Here is a 20,295-nt window from a genome sequence, read left to right as displayed (position 1 = left end):
AAGATTTTCGAAGGGAGGTGGAAATTAAAGTTACAGCAGGGGTAAGGGGGAAAGTGGGGTCGGCCGACGGTGGAGGTGGAGGTGGAGGTAGGTCGTTGGCGATGGAGGTGGAGGTAGAGGTAGGTCGCCAGGGGTGGGGGGTTCTAGGGGGCGTGGGGAGGAGGGCTGCCGCAAGGGGAGGGGGGTGGTTTTTTTTTTTTTTTTTTTTTTAAAATTTTTTTTATTATAAATTAATTTAATTATAAAATGATTAAGTGAGAGTTAAAAGATTATTAGAATAAATTAAAGGTTAATTAAGTGAATTAGTGTTCCCTTAAAAAAATGTGAATTAGTGGCTTCAACAAAAAAAATTTACAATCGGGTTTTCCTTTGTCAAAATGCTAAAAACCGGGGTTTCTTTTGCTAGAAAGCTATTAAAAGATTTTTTTTTAATTTTTCCCTTTTCACAGAATAATGCTATTTTAAGTTTTTTTTTTTTTTTTTTTTTTAACAAAAAAGAAAAATAAATCATTTTATTATAATAAAACGAATGTAAAATGAAATTATTGCAATTATAACGAAAGTGAAAAATATCCGGAGGAAATACAAGTTAATCAACTTGATTGACTTAGTTGGTATCAGGGGGTATAAGGGTAATTTTACTTATTTAATTAGGGATAATTTTGTAAGTTTCATCCCTTTCTTCCCCCGTTTTCCATTCTTCCATTACAGCAACCCACCTTTTCTTCCTTCATGAAATCCCTATTACAGACCACCGCCACCACCTCCTAAGGTGGTTTAAATTGCTTCTCGAAGAAGATGATTTTCCTAAGGGGTTGATATGGCCCTAATTTACACTATTTTTCTACTAGGGTATCATTTTGTTACCGCCGCGAAGCGGCGTTAGGGGCATTCCGCCATTGTTGTTGAAGAAGAAGACGAAGAGGAAGGCCGGTGGTCGTCGGAGAGGTGGCTGACTAGATGTAGATCTGGTTTTGGAGACCTGGTCGTGGCTCGTGGTGGGCTAGCTGTAGGTTTTTTTTTTCTTTTAATTTGGGAAATGACGGTACAAAATATTATTATATTATTTCAGATGACATAACAGGGGCCACAAGAGGGCCTGATTTACAAGTTTTCGTCAATCAGGCTGATTGACTGGGGCTTGCTCAAATATCCGTAAACCGTAATGAATACTCCTTAACTAATAGGCCCGTTTAGCCAACAAATTTGAGAAATGAATCAAATGATCAATTCTCCCAATTTCAATTTTTGCAGTACACCGTGTTAGGTGTTTACGAAGAAGGATGGCTGGTTGGATCTCTTCCAAGCTCAAGGTTGCCGAAAATCTCCTTCAACAGGTTCTCCCTCTCACTCCTCCCCTTTCGCAACTTAATTTCTGTCAAATGGTTAACAATGGCAATTAATTTCATTTTTTCCTTTATAATTTTATTTGTTCTTGGGTCTAGATTGACCAGCAAGCTGCTGAATCACTTCGTAAAGAGGAGAGTAAGCAATCTGATGGTTTAGATGCAATTATCTCACAAAAATCTAGTGGTATTGTTCCTTTGCGAGATCAATTGAAGAAGAAAACATCTGATGATAATGAAAATTTGGAAAAATTATACAATGATTCTAATCATGGTGAAATTAAATCAAGTAGTGATGAAATTAATAAGGTTAGCAAGCTGAATTTGAAGAAGGATGTTGTGAAAAAACCCAACTCTTCTTCTCTTAATGATAGTGATTGGACTGAACTTCTTAATGCCCCGAAACAACCCGTTGTTACTAAGGCGAATCACTCTAGTGGGGCACGGAAAGATGGGGGAAAGGCTGGAATTATGGGATTGAAGGGTAAGGGTAATGGTAAAGTGGTGAAGAAAACAGTGAGGAAAGAAGGTGATGGGAATGGTGAGAAAGGAAGTGGTGTTCTTGGAGGAGGAGGCGGTTTGAGCCTGGGATCTAATAGGAAGATTGTTGAGGGATCAGAACCGAGCTTGAGATTAATAAAGGTGGAAGGCTATGATGAAGTAGAGCGTGAAAGAAATATGACTGGGGATGGGAATGGGAATGGGGAAAGGGGTGGGTCATTAGGCTATGACAAGTCCATGGTTAAGGTTGATTCCCCGATTATTGGGAATAGCGAGAATGTGTCTGTTCTGATATCTGATGAAGGGAAAAGAGCTGTTTGTGATGATGAAAAAGTTGGTAGAACCACTTTGGAAATGAATTGCAGTGATGAAGGCATTGCGAAAACTGGTATTGGGGGTTTCAAAAGTGTCTCTCACTCTGGTGGCAATCATGAGTCGGATTCAGATTCATATTCGACGTCTGACTCAGGGGCTGAACAAGAGCGGGAGAAAAGGATGCAGAGACGAAGACAAATTTTGGCTGCAAAAGCTGCTGCAAAAGCTTTGGAGGCCATTAAGGAACAGGAAAATATAGTGGCTCGATTGGAGGGAGAGAAGCAAAGCCTCAAGAAGATACTCAAGGAGCAAGCAAATCAAGCAGCACAAGAGGTTAGAACTTAGAATCATTTCTCATGTTTATTTTATTTTATTTTATTTTTTGTGGCCAGATTTTGATGTTTTAATGCGTTATTTCACACCCAATTTTAATTATATTGCTTGTAGTTTTGGTGTGGGCTGTATGGCGGAACATATTGCTCTCTAACCTTAGTATTGGCTTTTGAATTGATTAGAAGTAGATGTTTATACATCTTTGGTTCCTTGTAAATTCACTCAGGGAGTTTTAATGTGTACAAGGAGTGAAAGAGTGCCAACTACTTGAATTGAACTTTCCTTACCAAATACCAGTTGTGATTATAGTCTTTGGGACCCATACTCGAGTCCATGGTACTAACATTTAGATGAATAGATGGAAAAATTCTCTGCTACTTCAGAACCTTTATGTTAGACAATGAGCATTAAGATTATAAGAGAAATGATGGCCACTGTAACCACATGCGAAAAACACTTTGTCTTTTCATTATAAAATATTGTTTTATTTCTGACCAGCAGAAAATTGCATGTGACTAGGGCTCTGCCATTCTAATTACCACATTTACAAGACTTATTTCCCAATCCGGAAGATAATTGGAATTGGTGTTGATGATGCAGAATAGTGTAACAGAGATAGGATGATGGGCTAAAGTTACTAATAACGTTAGTTCATTCTGAAATCATACAGACATGCACCACTGTTTTTATATATGGGAACACTGCCATTCTTTGGAACATTTCCTTCTCTTGGTCAATTTGTCTGTTTTTCTCTCTCTCTTTTTTTTTTTTTTTTTATTTTTTTTTATTTTTTTTTATCTATTTAGTTTTCACTTTTTCTCTCCTTCTTGGTGTGTTGTTTAAGTATAGATCTGTTTGGGATTCCACTTGGAAGAATTCTCCAGAAAAACTTGTATATTAGAAGTTCAAGCTATTGACCTTGTGATGCTTGAAAATTGCCATTGCCCCTAGTGGTTACCTGTGTCAACACGACCCTAGATCTGAAATTGGAGTTGAGATACTCTAAAACTAAAATTAATACATTAGGGTTTTTTTGACATTTGTTAGGGCAACCAGTTGGGGCACTTTTCGGGCATCTAAAACCCCTCAAACACCTGTGCTGATGACGACATCTTTAGTGGGTTCTTTTACTTAGTCTTCTGCACTTCCTAATTTGTTAAGGGTTTTTATTTTTTTATTTTTTTTTGTTTTATTTTTTATTTTTGTTTTATTATTATTTTTTTTCACTCATGTGGGCAATAAAGCTTGCATTTCCCAAGTAGTGTTTTTTCAACCTTTCATTTGACTTTTTATTGTAGTATATTTTCATTTTGTTAAAGTACTTTATTTCCTCACCTAGAAGAGAAGGACTCAAAGGTTGAATGTGCAACTTTATTGTATAAATATACATATTTTATGAGCTTAATGTGCATATTTCAATTTCGAACTAAATGTTAGTTTTCTAATGTAGATATAGATATGCAAATTCTGTTCCAATAATATACTCTTGATGGAAAAGCTGCCCATTTTGTTTAAAAAATATGCGTATTTAGCTATAAAAATCTGCACAAAAGTGAATCGTATATATATAACGTGCACCTTTTTTTTATTTTTTATTTTTTTCCCAATTTTATGTAAAATGTGCACATTTTGTTCAAATAATATGCACATTGTTCTTGAGTAAAAAAAATGTTGCACATTTAGTTTAGAAAATAAGCACATTCAATTCACAAAATATGCATAGATAATCCTTCTTATCTTTCTTAATTTTATAAATCTTCTCATTTGATCCTAAATCTCTCTCTAAATGGGTATATAGTAGTTTTTTTTATTAATAACCCGTGTTCACGAGTCCAAATCCGAAATTTGGACACCTCTAAAACATATCCCTGGGTCCTCGATTATGGATATTTTTTTCTGACTGACAACATTTAGACCAATACTCGAGTCTACACCCATACCCGAGTTTGAGCATCCTAGTATTGACCATATTGATGCATCTTTTTTGGTGTGTTGATTGCTGCAGGCTTGTACTAGACAGTAAGAAAGAATAATCTGTAGTTTACTTCTATATATTGTGTTTGTACTATTGGTTATAAACTTATAAAGATTAAACATCTCTGATATTTCTAAACCTTTTATAATATCAGGCCTCAGAACTTCAGGCAATGACGATGGAAATGATGGAAGCTACTGAAGTGGAGAAGCAGAAGCACAGTCATACAAGGATGGAGGTCCTAGCACAACTGGCCAAATTGGAGGTGATACAAATGTCTTTTTCTTTTTCCTCTTTCCGTCTCGCGCTTTTTCTCCCTTCCTCATTCTCTCTCTTGTTTGTCTATTATGAAATAATTGTGTCGAAAGAGAATTTGTGCTTGAGGACCTACGACTTAGTGCTGTCTATTGGTGTAACTCACTAATGATAGTATTTTAGCCTAAGTGTATGGTCCAGATTTTAATGTAGAAATCCGAATATTATTTTTTTGTGGTTAGAGTAAATTAAAAATGAACAAAAGCACACAGATAAATTTCTCAAAAGTCGTGATTTTAAGGATTTCTTGAAGTCTTGGCTCAAGATGCATAAAAGTTTAGGTTTAATTTCTCCAAACCTTGATAGCATAATCTCATCAATATTTCGTTTACTCAAATCTGATTTTTTATTCATAAAATGAATTCCCTTTAGAGTAAATAACACAAATTTTAAACAAACTAGAAAACTAGGCTTAATACAAGTTGGAATCATAGTTTAACCTAGTCAAATGTTGACTCTTTCTAGGAAACTTAACCCCCATGTCATCTTAAACAAATCCTTATCCTACTAGGAATTGGAAAACAAATCCTAAGCCAACTAGGAAAGAAAATTAAATCCTAATCCTACTGGTACTTGAAAAGCAGATCTTAAGCCAGATAGGAAGTAATAAAGCAAACCCTAACTCATTTAGAAAAAATGAAAGCGAATCCTAATTCAGTTAGGATTCAAATACAATATAACCAAAATGACATTAAATGACTTGTAGAAGCTAAAAACACGACAAACATACTCAAAGTGAATGATAAATACGTGTTAGCTAGAATTTAAGCTAAGTAGAGAAGGACCATGAATGCATTTGCAGCACATTGCTTTTGTAGTTAGTATTTCAAGGATATGTCTTTAGTTTGGACATGTAAAACACAAGGATTAATTCACGAATAGAGAAATCGGGTGCAAGGGAAATTGGAAGAAATGCATGTTCTAGGGAGGAGAGAGAGGAGAGACTTAGTTGTGGTAAACATGATAAGACTTAGTTTCAAATAGTGCGTCTGAGCCTTCTAGGTGCATAGCTGGCATAGCAAAGGCACACAACATAGTCGAATGAAGCATGAGGTACTCTGTCTCATGTGCCTCTCAATGTCCTAGACTATTAGATAGAGAGAGGAAGAAATGTGAAAACCAAAAAAATTGACCATAAAATTAGGCCCCATTATATAAAAACTTCAACGTTTGAAACTTGAGTCATCTATTTAATCAAAATTGGAGCTTGGCAGTTGGCTGTTATATGATCTTAATTTGATCACCGATAACTCTTCTCTGGTGCTGTGGGATAGAATTTTTTATTTAGCGTTTTAACAGTTAGTTGGGGAATATCAAAAGAACTAATTATTCTATTTTATTTTATTTTGACTGGAAGGAACTTGATTAGTTGTGATATGTATTTGTAATGTGTTTGCTGTTCCGAGGACAACTTGTCCTCGTTTATTTGGGTACCCCCAGTTTGCTGCTGATATATTATATTTATTACTTCGTTGAAGAAACTTCTAAAAAGCCACAACCGAGAGGTTAAACACACAAAAAAGAGGAGAGGGGGGGAAGGGTTATTTACACTGGCTAAACTTACAATAAAAAATGGTAAAAGAATTCCTCTAAATTGCGATCTATTTGGTGAGCTGTAGTCTTCTATAATTTGCCTTGTTAATTTTTTTTATTTCTTCTCTTGCATTTCACATCTAATATCATTAATGCCTCCTTTTGATGTGCCTGAACCATTAGTCCTGACTACTTTTGATAACAATTGCAGACTGAAAATGCCAATCTTGCTAAATCGCTGGGTTCCACACAATGGAATCTTGAAATAGAGGTATGCAGTTGTTTAAATAGCATTGTCGTCTCTTCTGATAACTCACCTTTAACCTCGGTTATATTTCTTGTTACTGCCAATGTATTTGGGTTGTATTATCTTTATTTTAGTAGAGTTCCTAGTGGTTTCATGCATCTATTGTTTCTGGATGACAGAAGGATCAGAGGGGAGTAGCAACTAGCAAATTCTATATATATATATATATAAAAAAAAAAAAAAAAAAAAAAAAAAAAAAAAAAAAAAAAAAAAAAAAAAAAATATATATATATATATATATATATATATATCTTTTCTGACTTTTAATAGCAAGTAACTATCTTTCTAGCATGAAGTTCTTTTTTTTAATTTTTTTTTTATTATTAAAAACAAAAATATGGAAACCACTAGTAATTTCCAATTTTTAATTTTCAGAGTCGACACCCAAAAACAATTGTCATACAATATTTTAGAGATTACCCAAAAACATGAAGATTATTTTTTAACCCTATTACTTAAATACTCTTAGGTATTCTTTGGTTCGACCAACTTCCCATATGCACTCAAAATTCCTAGGAGTACAATTGTGATATGTTGTTTGGTTAGCCCAAAAAGTGCAAAATGGAGGAAGTTGAAATTCCTAAGGGATTTGGAAGTCCTGCATAACGTAGGAATTAAGATACCTAGGTCATTCAATATTCCCATGTTTTTTGATTTCCTTAATATCTACCAAACTAATTAAACCTATTTTCTATTCTTCAAAAAAAAAAAAAAAAAAAAACCCCTATTTTCTAGTAATTAGATAAGGGAAATAACTTCCATAAATTGTAAATTACCATGGGAAGTAATTTCCCATTGCAACCGAACAATGCCTTAATATATGTGCCCAAGCCTAAGGGGGCAATAATTTGAGGACTTGGGGAGTATTGAAATGACTAGTTTTTAAAGTGATTATACAACTTATGTCACTTGAATTTCAAAATTGTAAAACCATTAACTAAAAATTGACACCGATACAAAGCAGGCCTTCAATACAAAAATTGTTCCACATTCACTTCATAGACGTGTCACGTAATATCAATGTAATTTTAGCTAAGATTGCAGTTTCAAAAAGATGCACATCAAGGTAGATTATAGCACATGGACCCTTCTCACATTTTCATCTTAAGTCCCTTCTCATTTGACGACCATACCTAATACTCAACTCGTGCTGCATATCATAAAGGTACAGAGCTGTACTCAAATAAATTAATCTGAACTAATCCGAGTTTCCGAAATTTATTGCAGAAAAAAAACTATTAGATGCGACCCAAAATGATGCATTTGGGTTCCTGTGCCTAGCAACCCAATTGCCTCCTCTACATGCAAGTCCCACCCTTACTAGGCATTCTAAACAATTTGGACAACTCTTCAGATTTAAAGTTGATACACAGCATTCACATCCACATTAGGTGAACCTCTATCCCCTTTCATATCCACATATGCATATTACCTAACCAAATCTTCCCAAAACAGTGAATACTTAGAATTGGTTTCAGATCTTTTTAACACATCCAATGTATGTACAATTTCACTCCATCGCAACAAGTTACATCAACACAAAAACCCAGCAACAAGCAATTTTTAAGGTAAAACCACAGACCTTTCTTGATATTCTACCAAAGCCAGGGTTTTATTTACTTTCTTGGATCATACTGCCTCAAGCACAATCTGAAAAATAGTGAACATCTTCTTGAAACTAATTACTTTGTCATCCAAAAATAAAACCACTAAAGCTGAAAAGTCATCAATCTCACTCAAGACACCCCTTTCAAGCATTCTTTCATTCAACCACCAGGGTGAAAATGAAATGGTGACAAGGGATCTCTCAACACAATCCCCTTGCCTAGGTTATATTACATGGGCTCCATTTACCGAACCGAAAAGAAGGCATTGGATAAGAAGCCTTATGTCCGATCCATTCACTGCTACCCAAACCCCTTTCTTTCAAGAACATCAAGAAATTCCCTACTCATCCTATCATAGCCTTCATGACTGCATCATCTTTGCTGAAGTCTACCTTTTCCTTTTAAACCAAGTTTCGAAAATAAAAGCAACATACCATTATAACATCAGGTCAAACTTAACAAGTGATTTATGTAACATATAAAAATTAATATATTAGTAAGTAACTAATAAAGTTTTGAAGTTACTAAACATTATATCAAAAAGATGATATAATAATGTGATGCTCGACTCACCATGTCACCCTATCGTACCTTTGTGGACAGAGATACAAGGGAGAAAAGGACTGAAGAATAAAGGTAGTTTTGCTACATGTTTTGTAACAAGGCAGTTTGACTGTTGATATACTCTCTTTTTTAGGGTCACCTGCTGATAATTAAGTCTCCTATCTCTTCTCCTTTACATTTTACTTTAGTCTCATAGATGTATTCCATTACCCCTTTTAATGATAAATTTATTTTCCCATGGGGATGAGTTTTGACTATCTTACTAGTCTTCTTTGTTTCCCCTTACACTCAAGTTGCATATGTAAGGGTTTATTTATTTATTATTTTTTTTACTAATAAATTTTTATTCTCACTTAAAGAGAAACCATCCGTGTCCCTAATTCCATGCATAAAATTTGGGTACTTCCCAAAATTCTCTCAACGTCCTTAAATTTTGAATTTCCGTTATCCAATGTTAAGATCCATACCCAGTCCAACATTGAGTCTAATCATCATGGCAAAAATATGTTAAAAGCTACTCTTTATTCTTAATATGACAATATGTCATAAGAGTTGCAACGAACTTTTTCGAATTTGATGATCAAATTTAGGTAAAATTGTCATAAATAATATTCCCTTCGTTAAATATTATCTGCAACTGCAGTACAATTCACGATTGCCAATGCAATTTTTAAAGGGCAAAGAATAGAGAAAGTTAATGCACTTGTGATGTGTAATTAAGGTGGAGAGAGATTAATTAATCAAAACCCACTGCCACCACGCCACCACCAAGACCAGGCAACACCACCCACACCGCCGCCTTCACCACCACCACTACCACCCCCACGAAACCACCACCACTACCAATCCCACGAAACCACCACCACCACCAATCCCACGAAACCACCACCACTACCAACCCCACGAAACCACTACCACCCCCACGAAACCACCACCACCACCCTCACGAAAACCCAGAAATCTAATCTTCCCCTCCAACACCAGCCCTAACCACCTCCAACCCAGACCACCCCACCACCCATGTACCCAGACCCACCCACCACCGTAGAAAACCCCTTAATCCTAACCCACCCACCACCGTAGAAACCCAGAAAATCAATACCCATAAAATCAAAATCAAAACCCATAAAATCAATACCCATAAAATCGAAAAAAATCCAGAAAATTCGAACGTAAATCACCCAAAAAATAAACGACAAACGTACAAAATCAAACCCTAAAGCAGATCCGGCTGAAATTCGAGAAGGAGAGAGAATGGTGGTGGGAGGGGCGGTGGTCGTGACTCGTGAAGGAGAAGAGAGAATGGTGGTGGGAGGGGCGGTGGTCGTGAAGGAGGAGAGAGAATGGTGGTGGGAGGGGCGGTGGTCGTGAAGGAGGAGAGAGAATGGTGGTGGGAGGGGCGGTGGTCGTGAAGGAAGGAAAAATAATGGTGGTGGGAAGAGATGAAGAGGGTGAAGGTGAAAGAGATGAAGAGGGTGAAGGTTGAAGAAAGAGATGAATGGATGGTGGGTAAACTAGGAGATGAGTAGATGGGTGGGTAGAATTAGGTTCATGATTTTAGATTAGATTAAAAAAGGTTATTGTGATTAAAATAAGATAAGGGTAAAATTAAGAACATTAAATTTTTTAAGTAAGGGTAAATATGTAATTTTAAGGTTTTTGTTTACTAAAAATGGAAAAAAAAGATAGTTGCACATAACTCTGATCGGACAAAAATGGCAAAAGTTGCAGATAATATTTAACGGAGGGAGTACAACCTTTGAGCTCTTGAATTTAAACAAGACAACCTTTTGGTTATTTTTTATAATTACAACCTTTGGGGGTCTCAATTTTAAACATGTCAAAAAACTTGTAACCTCTGAAACATGTTACCCATGAGTCCATAACAGTGTCGTCATATATTGGTCTAATATTTTTATCTTTGACTTACTTTTTTATAAAAAAAATGAATTTTGTTTTTTGTAAAAAAAAAAAAAAAACAAATTTCCCCCCTTACCATGGCACCACCACTGCCTGCCCCTACTTCAGCCATGGCTGCCACCTCCCTTCCCCTCACCTTCCTAAACACCATCAGCCGCACTACACCACCAAAAACCCCCACATCAGCCCAAACGCAGCCGCCCCATATTAGCCATGCCACCATCAGAACACCCCACCCACCCGAAAATCCCAAAACAAACCATCCCACCCTTGATTACCCTCCTAACTTACTTGAAAACCCCAAAATGAACCCACCCCACCCCTCAAATACCCCAAAACAAACTCACCCCACCGTCGAAAACCTTCCACCACTGCCAAAAACAAATAGAAAAAAAAAATGGGTGGGCAATGCGGGGGGTGGGGATGAATTTGGGTAGGTGTGGCTGGCTGTTGGACGGTTTAAGGGTGAATGAGGAGGGGGTTTCGAGTGGTTTGGGTGGGATAAGGGAGGTGGCAGGCAGAGGTGGTGTTGTAGTGAGGGGGGAGGTTGCAGTGGCGGTGTGGTGGCCATGGTGGAGGGGACGGAAGAGGGGGAAGAAGAGGTTTTTTTTTTTTTTTTTTTTTTTTTTTTTCCCCCTTTATTTAATTAAATATAATTAACATAATTTTTTAAACCAATCATATGACGACATGTGGCATGGTTAACTTGTTTACCAGGCTATATCTGGTTTTGACGTGTTTAAAATTAATAATCCCCAAAGTTTATAATATTAAGAAATAATTGAACGGTTGTCTTGTTTAAATTCAACCATTCAAAGGTAGTATTATTTTTAGCAATTTTTCTAAGTAATAATTGATACAAAACTAAAATATGACAAACAAGTGATATACTATTTCTGATAAGTGACTCCATAACATGATAATGAACAACAAAATCGTTAAATAATGAAAATGAAATTGTTGGTAAGTGTAGAAGATGAAGTCTCTTTTAACTATGAAACTATGTTGTTAGGGCTTAAACCTTTTGTTTCTTTATTGTCCAGTTGCCCGAACATTGAAGTACACCAGTAATCCAGTACACATCTGTTGTTTTTCTTTTGTTTTATTTTAATTGTATATTTTTTTTATGTTGATTTGGTTTATATTTCTTGGACTAGGTAAATCGCTTAGGAGGATTACGGCACCAAATTGAGGTAAAGGAAGTTGCCCTTGAAGGTATGTAAGTGCCAAAGTCAGCTCTGGCCCTGTCCTTTTACTCACCTGTTTTATGAATGGTATTTGCTATTTAATATCTACTTGCTTTATTTCAGTCAACCTGTTATGTCATCAATGCCGCTGCCTCGTGTTAGTCAAAAAGAAAGGGACTTTTGTAATTTTCTATGCTTTCCAAATTTCCAAATGATAGAAATACTGTCTAAGTTTTGGACTTGGGCTCCGTTTGGTAGGGCGTAAAACATTTTCACTGAAAAGTGTTTTCCCATTTTACATTGTTTGGTTTGGTGTAAAACATTAAAATGTTAAACTTGGGGCGGAAAATTATTTTCCACCTTACTGAAAACATTTTCCCCCCAATTTTGAAGGAAAACGTTTTCCATCACAAGTAGAGGGAAAACATTTTCCATCACAAGTGGATGGAAAACATTTTCCCTCACAATTGATTTTTCAGTTCAACCAAACAATGGAAAATGCTTAAAATGGAAAATCATTTTCCATTCAACCAAACAACGAAAAACTTTTTTGAAAATGAGTTTTCCATTGTAAAATGATTTTCATGGAAAACCATTTTACATTGCAAATGTTTTACACCCTACCAAACAGACCCTTGGTAGAAGTGATCAGCAAAGTTTTGGGTCCTTGACATACATGAAATTTATAATATTGGAAGTTTTATAATCTAAGTTACTCTATCCAGAAAATGTCGCTACACAATCTTTGTACACACTATGATGCATAAGTACACCCACCTACACCACCTATTAGGTACAACGGAAGACGCAAAAGGTGGAATGAAGGGACACATCATCAGAGTTGGATGGTTCTAATATCATCTTGCTTTGGAGAGGAAGAATGAGGGTACGTCAGTAATTTTCACGAAGTTAGTTAGCTTTGGGAACAATAATAGATTAAAATAGATTAAGTCTCGTGCCACGCACGGTTTTACAAAATTTTATAACGAATTACTCATAATGTAAATTCAAAATCTTTCTTCAAAAAAAAAAATGTAAATTTAAAATCTACCAAAAAATAATACTCATATTGTAAATGAAATTTTTTAAAAAAACCTTGAATCTTAATTTATACCCGTGCCAAAGACGTTAAGATTAAGAGCGAAAATTTTAGATTAGTTCTCATAGTACAATGTACTCATATATAGATATACCTTTCGCATTATTGATAGGCTTTCATCGCAACAACATTTTATGAAAATTTATTTGATTTTATTTTACTTTATGATGATTTGAAATCAACATTTTTTAAGATTGTTGTAGTAGGGTTTTTTTTGAAAAAAAAAAAAAATATATAAATTTGAGAGTAGTATTCATGGAGAAATTATATAATTTATTTTTTATTTTTTATTATACGATTAGTTAGGATTATGTATCTATAAGTAATACTAAAATAACAACCGCTGGCTCATCACTTTCCCAAATTGTACACATGTCAGTTTCTCTTTTAATTTTTTCCCGCCTAAACTTTTTTATTCTCCTCTAATTTTTTTTAAAAGCTAAATATTGATTGTATAGTACCTGTCTTAAGGTACATATAGCTAATCTTTTTTTTTTTCTTTTACGAAACATATAGCTAATCTTAAGGAAAGCAAATATTAATCTTGTATATATGTGTACTCCGTCTAATTACAAAGTCCGCTAAATTGTGTTGTAGACATGAATTTTCTTTTGTTTATGTTATTTTAATTTTTATAGTTTGGTTTATGTTAATATAAAGATTTAACATATTTTGATCGAGTGATAATATGACTTGAAAATGTACACAATTATAAATTCTTTATATTATATATCCGTGCATCGCACGGGAGCTAATCTAGTTGTTTTATTAAATTTTTTGTTGAGAACAAATTTGGTTTGAAATTCTGCACAAACTTTGGACACCTAGTAGAAAATAAATTATTTATATACATTATGTTGCAATATGCAAAGAAAAGATTATAGGTTATTATATAAAACAAATTAAAACCAACAAAAATAATCAAAAAAGCAAAAGAAATTTTAGGCGGGAAATTTTTTAATGTTGGTGATGACATGTGTCATTTTAATTCACCTTTAGTATATAACAATAATTATAGATAGATTATTGATTTGACTGTATATGAATATTTAATTTGAAAAATTATATTAGCGATTATGCAATGATATTTTGGTGATAATTTTAGATATTTATTGACCGAAAAATGGCGTGAATCTTTTTTAGTGTTTGACAAAAATATAATGATCAAATAGGAAGGTTATATTTTAATAATATGGTAGATATATTTAAAGAAGATTTGATGAGTAAAAAAAGAAAAAAAAAAGGTGGTTTTGGAGGGAAAAAACAACACCAAGAAATGACACGTGTCATTCCTGGTGTTTGTTTTAATATTATGTTATTGATAGAGGGAATTAAGGAAGTTAATGTCCTTTTGTTCTCTTTGAATTGTAACATGGAGGAGATGCATTATATTTTAGGAGAGGAGAGAGATGAAAAAAATGACCCGTGTGATGACGAGAGAGATAGAAAGCATCATTGGCCAAATAAAGTAATGCTACAATTAATTTGCAACATCCTAAAAAAGGATACCTTAAGATAAAGAGAGAATGAAGTATCTGATTTTTGTTAAGCATTCTCTTTCCACTTTTAGGAGTATCTTGGGTGGTAATCCTCTTTTTGATGATTCAATTGCACCACTAATACAACCTATTGTCAATTCCTCTCTCTCTCTCTCTCTCTACATGTTCATTTTTATGTCGATTAATCCATAACCTACTTCAAGCGAAGTGAAAAAGTAGACAAAGAAAGGGAGTGGTGGGTGTGGGACTGTGGGGATTAGAGAAAGAGGAGCAGATTAGTATTCCATAAATGGTATGTGGGGTGGAGGTAGTACTAAGGCTCTGTTCACTTCACCTTATTTTTGCTAAACTGAAATTATTTTTAGTGAATTGAAATTATTTTTGCTGAATTTGAATTATTTTTACTGAAATTAATTTTACTGAACTAAAATTATTTTTGTTGAACTAAAATTATTTTTACCGATTCTCTGTAATATTTCTTCTTTTAAGTTACTGATTTTTACTAAATTGAACTTATATTTACCGTGAAACTATTATTGATGTGAAACTATTTTTACTTTTTACTAAAGTGAAATTATATTACTACATATTATTATTTTAAGGTGAAGTGAACAGGGCCTAAGTATGAAAAGATTTCTTATTATATAGGGACACCATAAGTGAAATGACATATTAAAGAGGCATGTAAGATCATTTTGTTTTATAGAATATTTTTTCTAGCTCTCTTTTTTCTTTTCTTTCTTTATCCTCTACAAGACTAATTTACAATATCTTTTAAATTCTTCATTTATAAAGATATAAATGATAAAGGATGAGTGAAATCTTTGATATGTGACCTAAAAACCCGACTTATGATAAGTGTTACAATAATATTTGATAATTGCGAGTAGAGGCTTTATAGAAGTGAAGGTGAAGTACTTCCTCTGTTCACTCTAGGTGCACCATTTAAAATTTAGTACCAATCACATTCTTCCCTTTGACCACCTTTGTTGATTTATATGTTATAGTCATGTAGGATTTTGTTAGATTCACCTCAACTTATATTTTCACTACACTATCATCTTTTATTATTATTTTACTCATCTATAATACTTCCTCCGGTTTTTTTTTTTAATTGCATCATTTTCCTTTTAAGGAAGTCGCATATTAATTGCACTATTTCTACTTTGGGCATTTTTTCATACACTTTTTGTTTGGGTTCACACACCAAATACCCATCCTACCCTTACTCACATGTGATATTTACCCTTGTTACCTAGCTTTTACTCTCTCTCTATTGTTTGTAGTCACATGGACATTTTTGTCATTTAACTTCTTTCTTAATCTTTGTTGCCAACCCAAATTGAGCAAAAAAAACACAGGAAGTATTAGATATGAGCATTAGATATGAAAGGCTGAAATTATGCATGAGTAAGCATGAAAATCAAATTGTTCCAACTAATAGTGAACGGGTAAAATATTATTAGCCATGTAGTAGTATTAATAATACTTCCTCCATTCTTTTTTATTTGCCACATTTTGACTTTTGATACTATTCACAAACTTGACTAGTTTTTTTGTGGTTTACGACTATGATAAAGCATAGTCATTTGGGATCTAGTTAAAACTGTCTCAATGCATATTTTCATAATACTAACTTTGTATAAATTTTCCTTATTGGTAATAAGATATATAAATCGTTGAACTTGTGTGTTGACAAACGTAGAAAAAAAAGAATTGTGTTAACTAAAAATGAACGGAGGAAGTATATACAATTGGAAAGTTATTTTCTTGCAAGAAACATTGAAGGGATCTTATTCACAGTTCTTGTTGCTCCCAAATTCCTAATTGACTATGCAATTTGTGTTGTGTTTGCATATTTTTTTATCATCAAATGCACAAGTTTTTGTTTTTCTTCTGGTGTAATAAAATCTGAATTAAATCTAAAATCTATGGCAATCCAATTTAGCTATTAGAATAGATAAGAATGCTTATTTTACTTTTCATTGGAATAATTTTGTATGTCCAGATTAATATTTAATTAATTTTTTTTAGTCTAATATGAAGTTGAACTATTGAAGATTTGAAGCTCAAAATTTTATAATATGTTTAATATTTTTAAAGAATTTATCATCCTGAATCTTGAAATATGTAGTGAAATATTTTATTTTCATATTGTCAACCTTAAATTTCACATGTAAGCATCTATGCTTTGGGCTTCCCTACCTTGGTTTTCCTTAAAAAAATCATCATTTTTTTTCCTGACAAAGAAAAAGTTGTATCATATTGAATTGGCCGAAGACAGGCAAAAATGGACCCGTTTTGGTGTGACATCTTGTTTGTCTTGCTGTTAGAGCAGTTTGGCCCGTGTACTTTGTTGATAAGTGATGTTCTGGTGTGTCATACTTTGTTATATTCCTTTGCTCAAGATAGATGGTAAGGAGCAATATGGGCTATGTTAACAAGAATAATATTCTACCACTAGCTAATTTTTGTTTGGGCTTGTCAAATGTCATTATAAACTAAGGCTTGGTCCCTCTTTGCTCTTCCAGCACTGGTTAATGTTTTTACTAATACTTGACTTCATAGTTATTTTGTTGGTTTAACTTTAAATTATGAAGCAGTGATACTACCTAATGATTTCTGCCATGAAGTTTGTACTCATTTACTGTGTGTCTTTATATTTTTATGTTAAATCTGAACTCATCATATAATCCAATTATATATTTATTTTCATTTTTTTAATTTTTTTTGAAGAGTTGAAGAGAGAGATTTGTAGTGTTCATCAAACTAGGGCCACTTTGACAAGTGTAAGGCTTTTTTCATAACATTTATGTTATAACTTAGTTAACTGATAAATATGTGCTGCTATTTAGTGACTTTTGTTTCTGAAATATGCTACTCTTGCAGTTGGCGGCTTCAAAAGGCTTTGAGTTGCAGAAAGAGATGCTGGAAGCTGAATGTGCTTTTGCAACTGACAAGAATGCAAGACTGCAAGAGAAGGTGAGATTGATAACTTCTATTCCCTCTTCCCCAATTTTCTTTTTCTCGTCTTGAATCTTGATCATTGTCTATGGTCCAGAGATGAATAATAGACGTCATATTGTTTGTTTGATTGTCATACTGCATGAGCTTGAAGAGTGTTATGAGACCTTTTAGTGATTAAGAATGTTACGAGACCTTTTAGTGATTGAAGTTTAATGGAAAACTCATCTGCAAAGAAGCTTTCACTTGTAAGGAGTTATCCTAACAAAAATAAGTATTTGTTGCCACACATTTTTTAGGATATGTATTTTAGGACTTGCAAGTGACTCTGTATTAACATTTTACCTTGTCAAAATGCATAAGAACTTGATTCATGGCTTTTAGGGAATTCCAAAATTTTCTCACTGTTAAAGCCACTTTTTCAAATTTATTGTGAACTCCTTTGCTGACTTGTTCTTGATTAGATATCTTTGTGACCTTTCCATATTTTTGACTAAACAAATATCAAATTTGTTCAGTACTGAAGTTAACTTTGAATTGTACAATGTACCTTGTTGACATGATAGGTGATGAAGCTGGAAGCAAACGTTGACATGACATTGAAGGAAATGGAAAATTCAACTGAAGTAGAAGTTGAGCTTAGGCGAAGGCTTCGGCAGATGACAGATCATTTGATTCAGAAACAAGCCCAGGTATGTCTTTTGTATTCTGTCTTGCTTCAATGTCTACATTTGTTGACGGGTCTTAGTGATGCCCTGTTTTTAAGAGTCAGCTTCAGTTTCTCATCATGCCAACTATCACCTTTCTTTGAAAAAGGTTTATTAGAGTGCTTGACCTTTTACATTATGATATTGTTGGATTGAAAATAGTTCATGAGGTAGTAATAATAAAGATAGTACATATTAAAGAAAGCTCAGGTTATGAGGTAGTTTAGACCTCCCTCTTCCTACAGGTTATGAGGTAATTAGATGATAATTCTCTTGATAAAAAGCAAAGAAGCTCCCTTGTATGGTGTAGAGCTGCTTATATCACAAACTGATCTGCTTGATTCATTAAACAAATAAGCTCCTTGAGATATATCTTGTTCATAGGTTACGAGGAAAAACAAAGCCTTGTCCCTTCTTAGTAGGTTCAATGTGATACCTACCTGGTCCCACCCCCTTTATACTTAAAGCACCCTTCAATTTCGAATTTACGATCTACACTAACTGTCAATGATTGTTCTTTAAACAAGATGGGCAACATATTACATTTTGCTCTACTGTTTACACAATTATCCAATGAATTTGTGGATTCTTAACTTGATGATATACAGGGTATCTAGTTTACTACCATTCTTTCGCAATAGAATATATTTGCTGTGGGAGCGCATGCTTAGCCTGCTGACCATGCAATGTCATATTCATGATTTTAGTTATAAAAGCACATATATAGTGATGCTATTAAGAGTTTATCTGACATCACGGCCTTCAACCTGCCTTGTCTACCATTTGCCTTGACTTGAACTGAGTGATATGCTGAAACTTCATTTAAAATAATAGTTGGTGATGCTCAGAGCGATCTAGTTCATATTAATTTGCACACGTTGCTTATACCTTGATTTGTATACCAATTGTTTAGGCTTCATATTCCATTATTTCAAGCATACCCTTTATTTAAGAATTGTACACTCTTAAACTTTTACACCTTTTACAGACGTTAACTTCCTTAAATTACACTATGCTACTGGTTATGGAGTACTAATTTATTTTTTGTTATTTCAGGTTGAATCACTTTCTTCAAACAAGGCAACTCTTCTTTTCAGAACTGAGGTAGATCTTTTTGTTGAATTTGCATAACATTTTTAACAATGGCTGTTACACTGTTCAACATATTTGGTTACAGGCTGTTTCAAGGTTACTCGATGAAAATAAATCTCTAATCAGCGGGAGTGATATTTCGGGCAATTTAAGAGAAGACTTAGAAGCAGGAACATGGGATTCAACTGGTTCTAAGCTGCGGCCAATGTTAGAAAATAAAATTCAGTCAGGGAGGCAGCACCTAGGTTCACTGCTTAGGCAGTTGGATGCAATATTTTCAGCTGGTGCAGTATTTTTAGCAAGGAATCCGGCGGCAAAGCTCTGGTCCTTGGTGTATCTTATATCCCTACATTTATGGGTTTTGTATATTTTTTTCTCTCATTCTCAGTCAACTGAAGATTCCACATCCAGTTCTGTAGTATCCTTGGAGAATATCAACGGTAGTATTGGTGTCTAAAACATCCATATTGTTATGGGCATTATTTTGTTGATTGTTCAATGAGCTCGTGTATATTATTCACGGTAACATGATCTCAACCAATATTATTCACGGCTGCTGATAACCTATATTTTTTTTCTTTTTTAATGTGATTATGTTTAGGCAAAGTAGATTGTGAGAAGAAAACATTTGATTGTATGTGATCTAGCTAGCTTAGTGTTTGGCATTTGACGATGAGGAGGAACCTCGTCTTGGGTTGTTCATAAATGTGTTACGCTGTATTCTGTACGTAACATGTCCTAATTTTGGCAGGTGGTTACAATTCAAGTGACATAGCCTAGGTACATGTATAAGGGGTCTCTCACTCTCTCCTTAAGGGCTTATGGCTTGACATTGTCCCATCTTGTTTTCCTTTATGTACTTCAGTAGTGATCTCTCTCTTAAAAAAGGACTTTGAATATACATTTCATCCTACACTTGGGTGTTCTATGCACATGGTACACCCGGTCGAAATAAAAAAGTTTATTAAAAAACGCAGAAAGAACAATGTACAACGATATAAGAAATTCAAATCATTTTATACTAATGAAAA

General features: G+C 34.1%; 1 protein-coding gene across 1 annotated transcript; it reads left to right on the top strand.

The window, feature by feature from the left end:
- The first annotated feature begins 610 nt into the window (after window positions 1-610).
- LOC110716231 (golgin candidate 2-like) lies at window positions 611-19,991 on the top strand. Its single transcript, XM_021894846.1, has 10 exons — window positions 611-1,337; window positions 1,446-2,495; window positions 4,625-4,735; window positions 6,530-6,589; window positions 11,874-11,931; window positions 17,238-17,290; window positions 17,391-17,483; window positions 18,032-18,157; window positions 19,229-19,276; window positions 19,350-19,991. The coding sequence occupies exons 1-10, from the start codon at window positions 1,284-1,286 to the stop codon at window positions 19,719-19,721; spliced, it is 2,025 nt and encodes a 674-aa protein (XP_021750538.1). The 5' UTR covers window positions 611-1,283; the 3' UTR covers window positions 19,722-19,991.
- Window positions 19,992-20,295: the final 304 nt, after the last annotated feature.

This window comes from Chenopodium quinoa, unplaced genomic scaffold (assembly GCF_001683475.1).
Source record: "Chenopodium quinoa cultivar QQ74 unplaced genomic scaffold, ASM168347v1, whole genome shotgun sequence".
Classification (NCBI taxonomy): domain Eukaryota; kingdom Viridiplantae; phylum Streptophyta; class Magnoliopsida; order Caryophyllales; family Amaranthaceae; genus Chenopodium; species Chenopodium quinoa.
The sequence above is the reverse complement of the archived record's forward strand: the minus strand, read 5'-3'. Positions and strand labels throughout refer to the sequence as shown.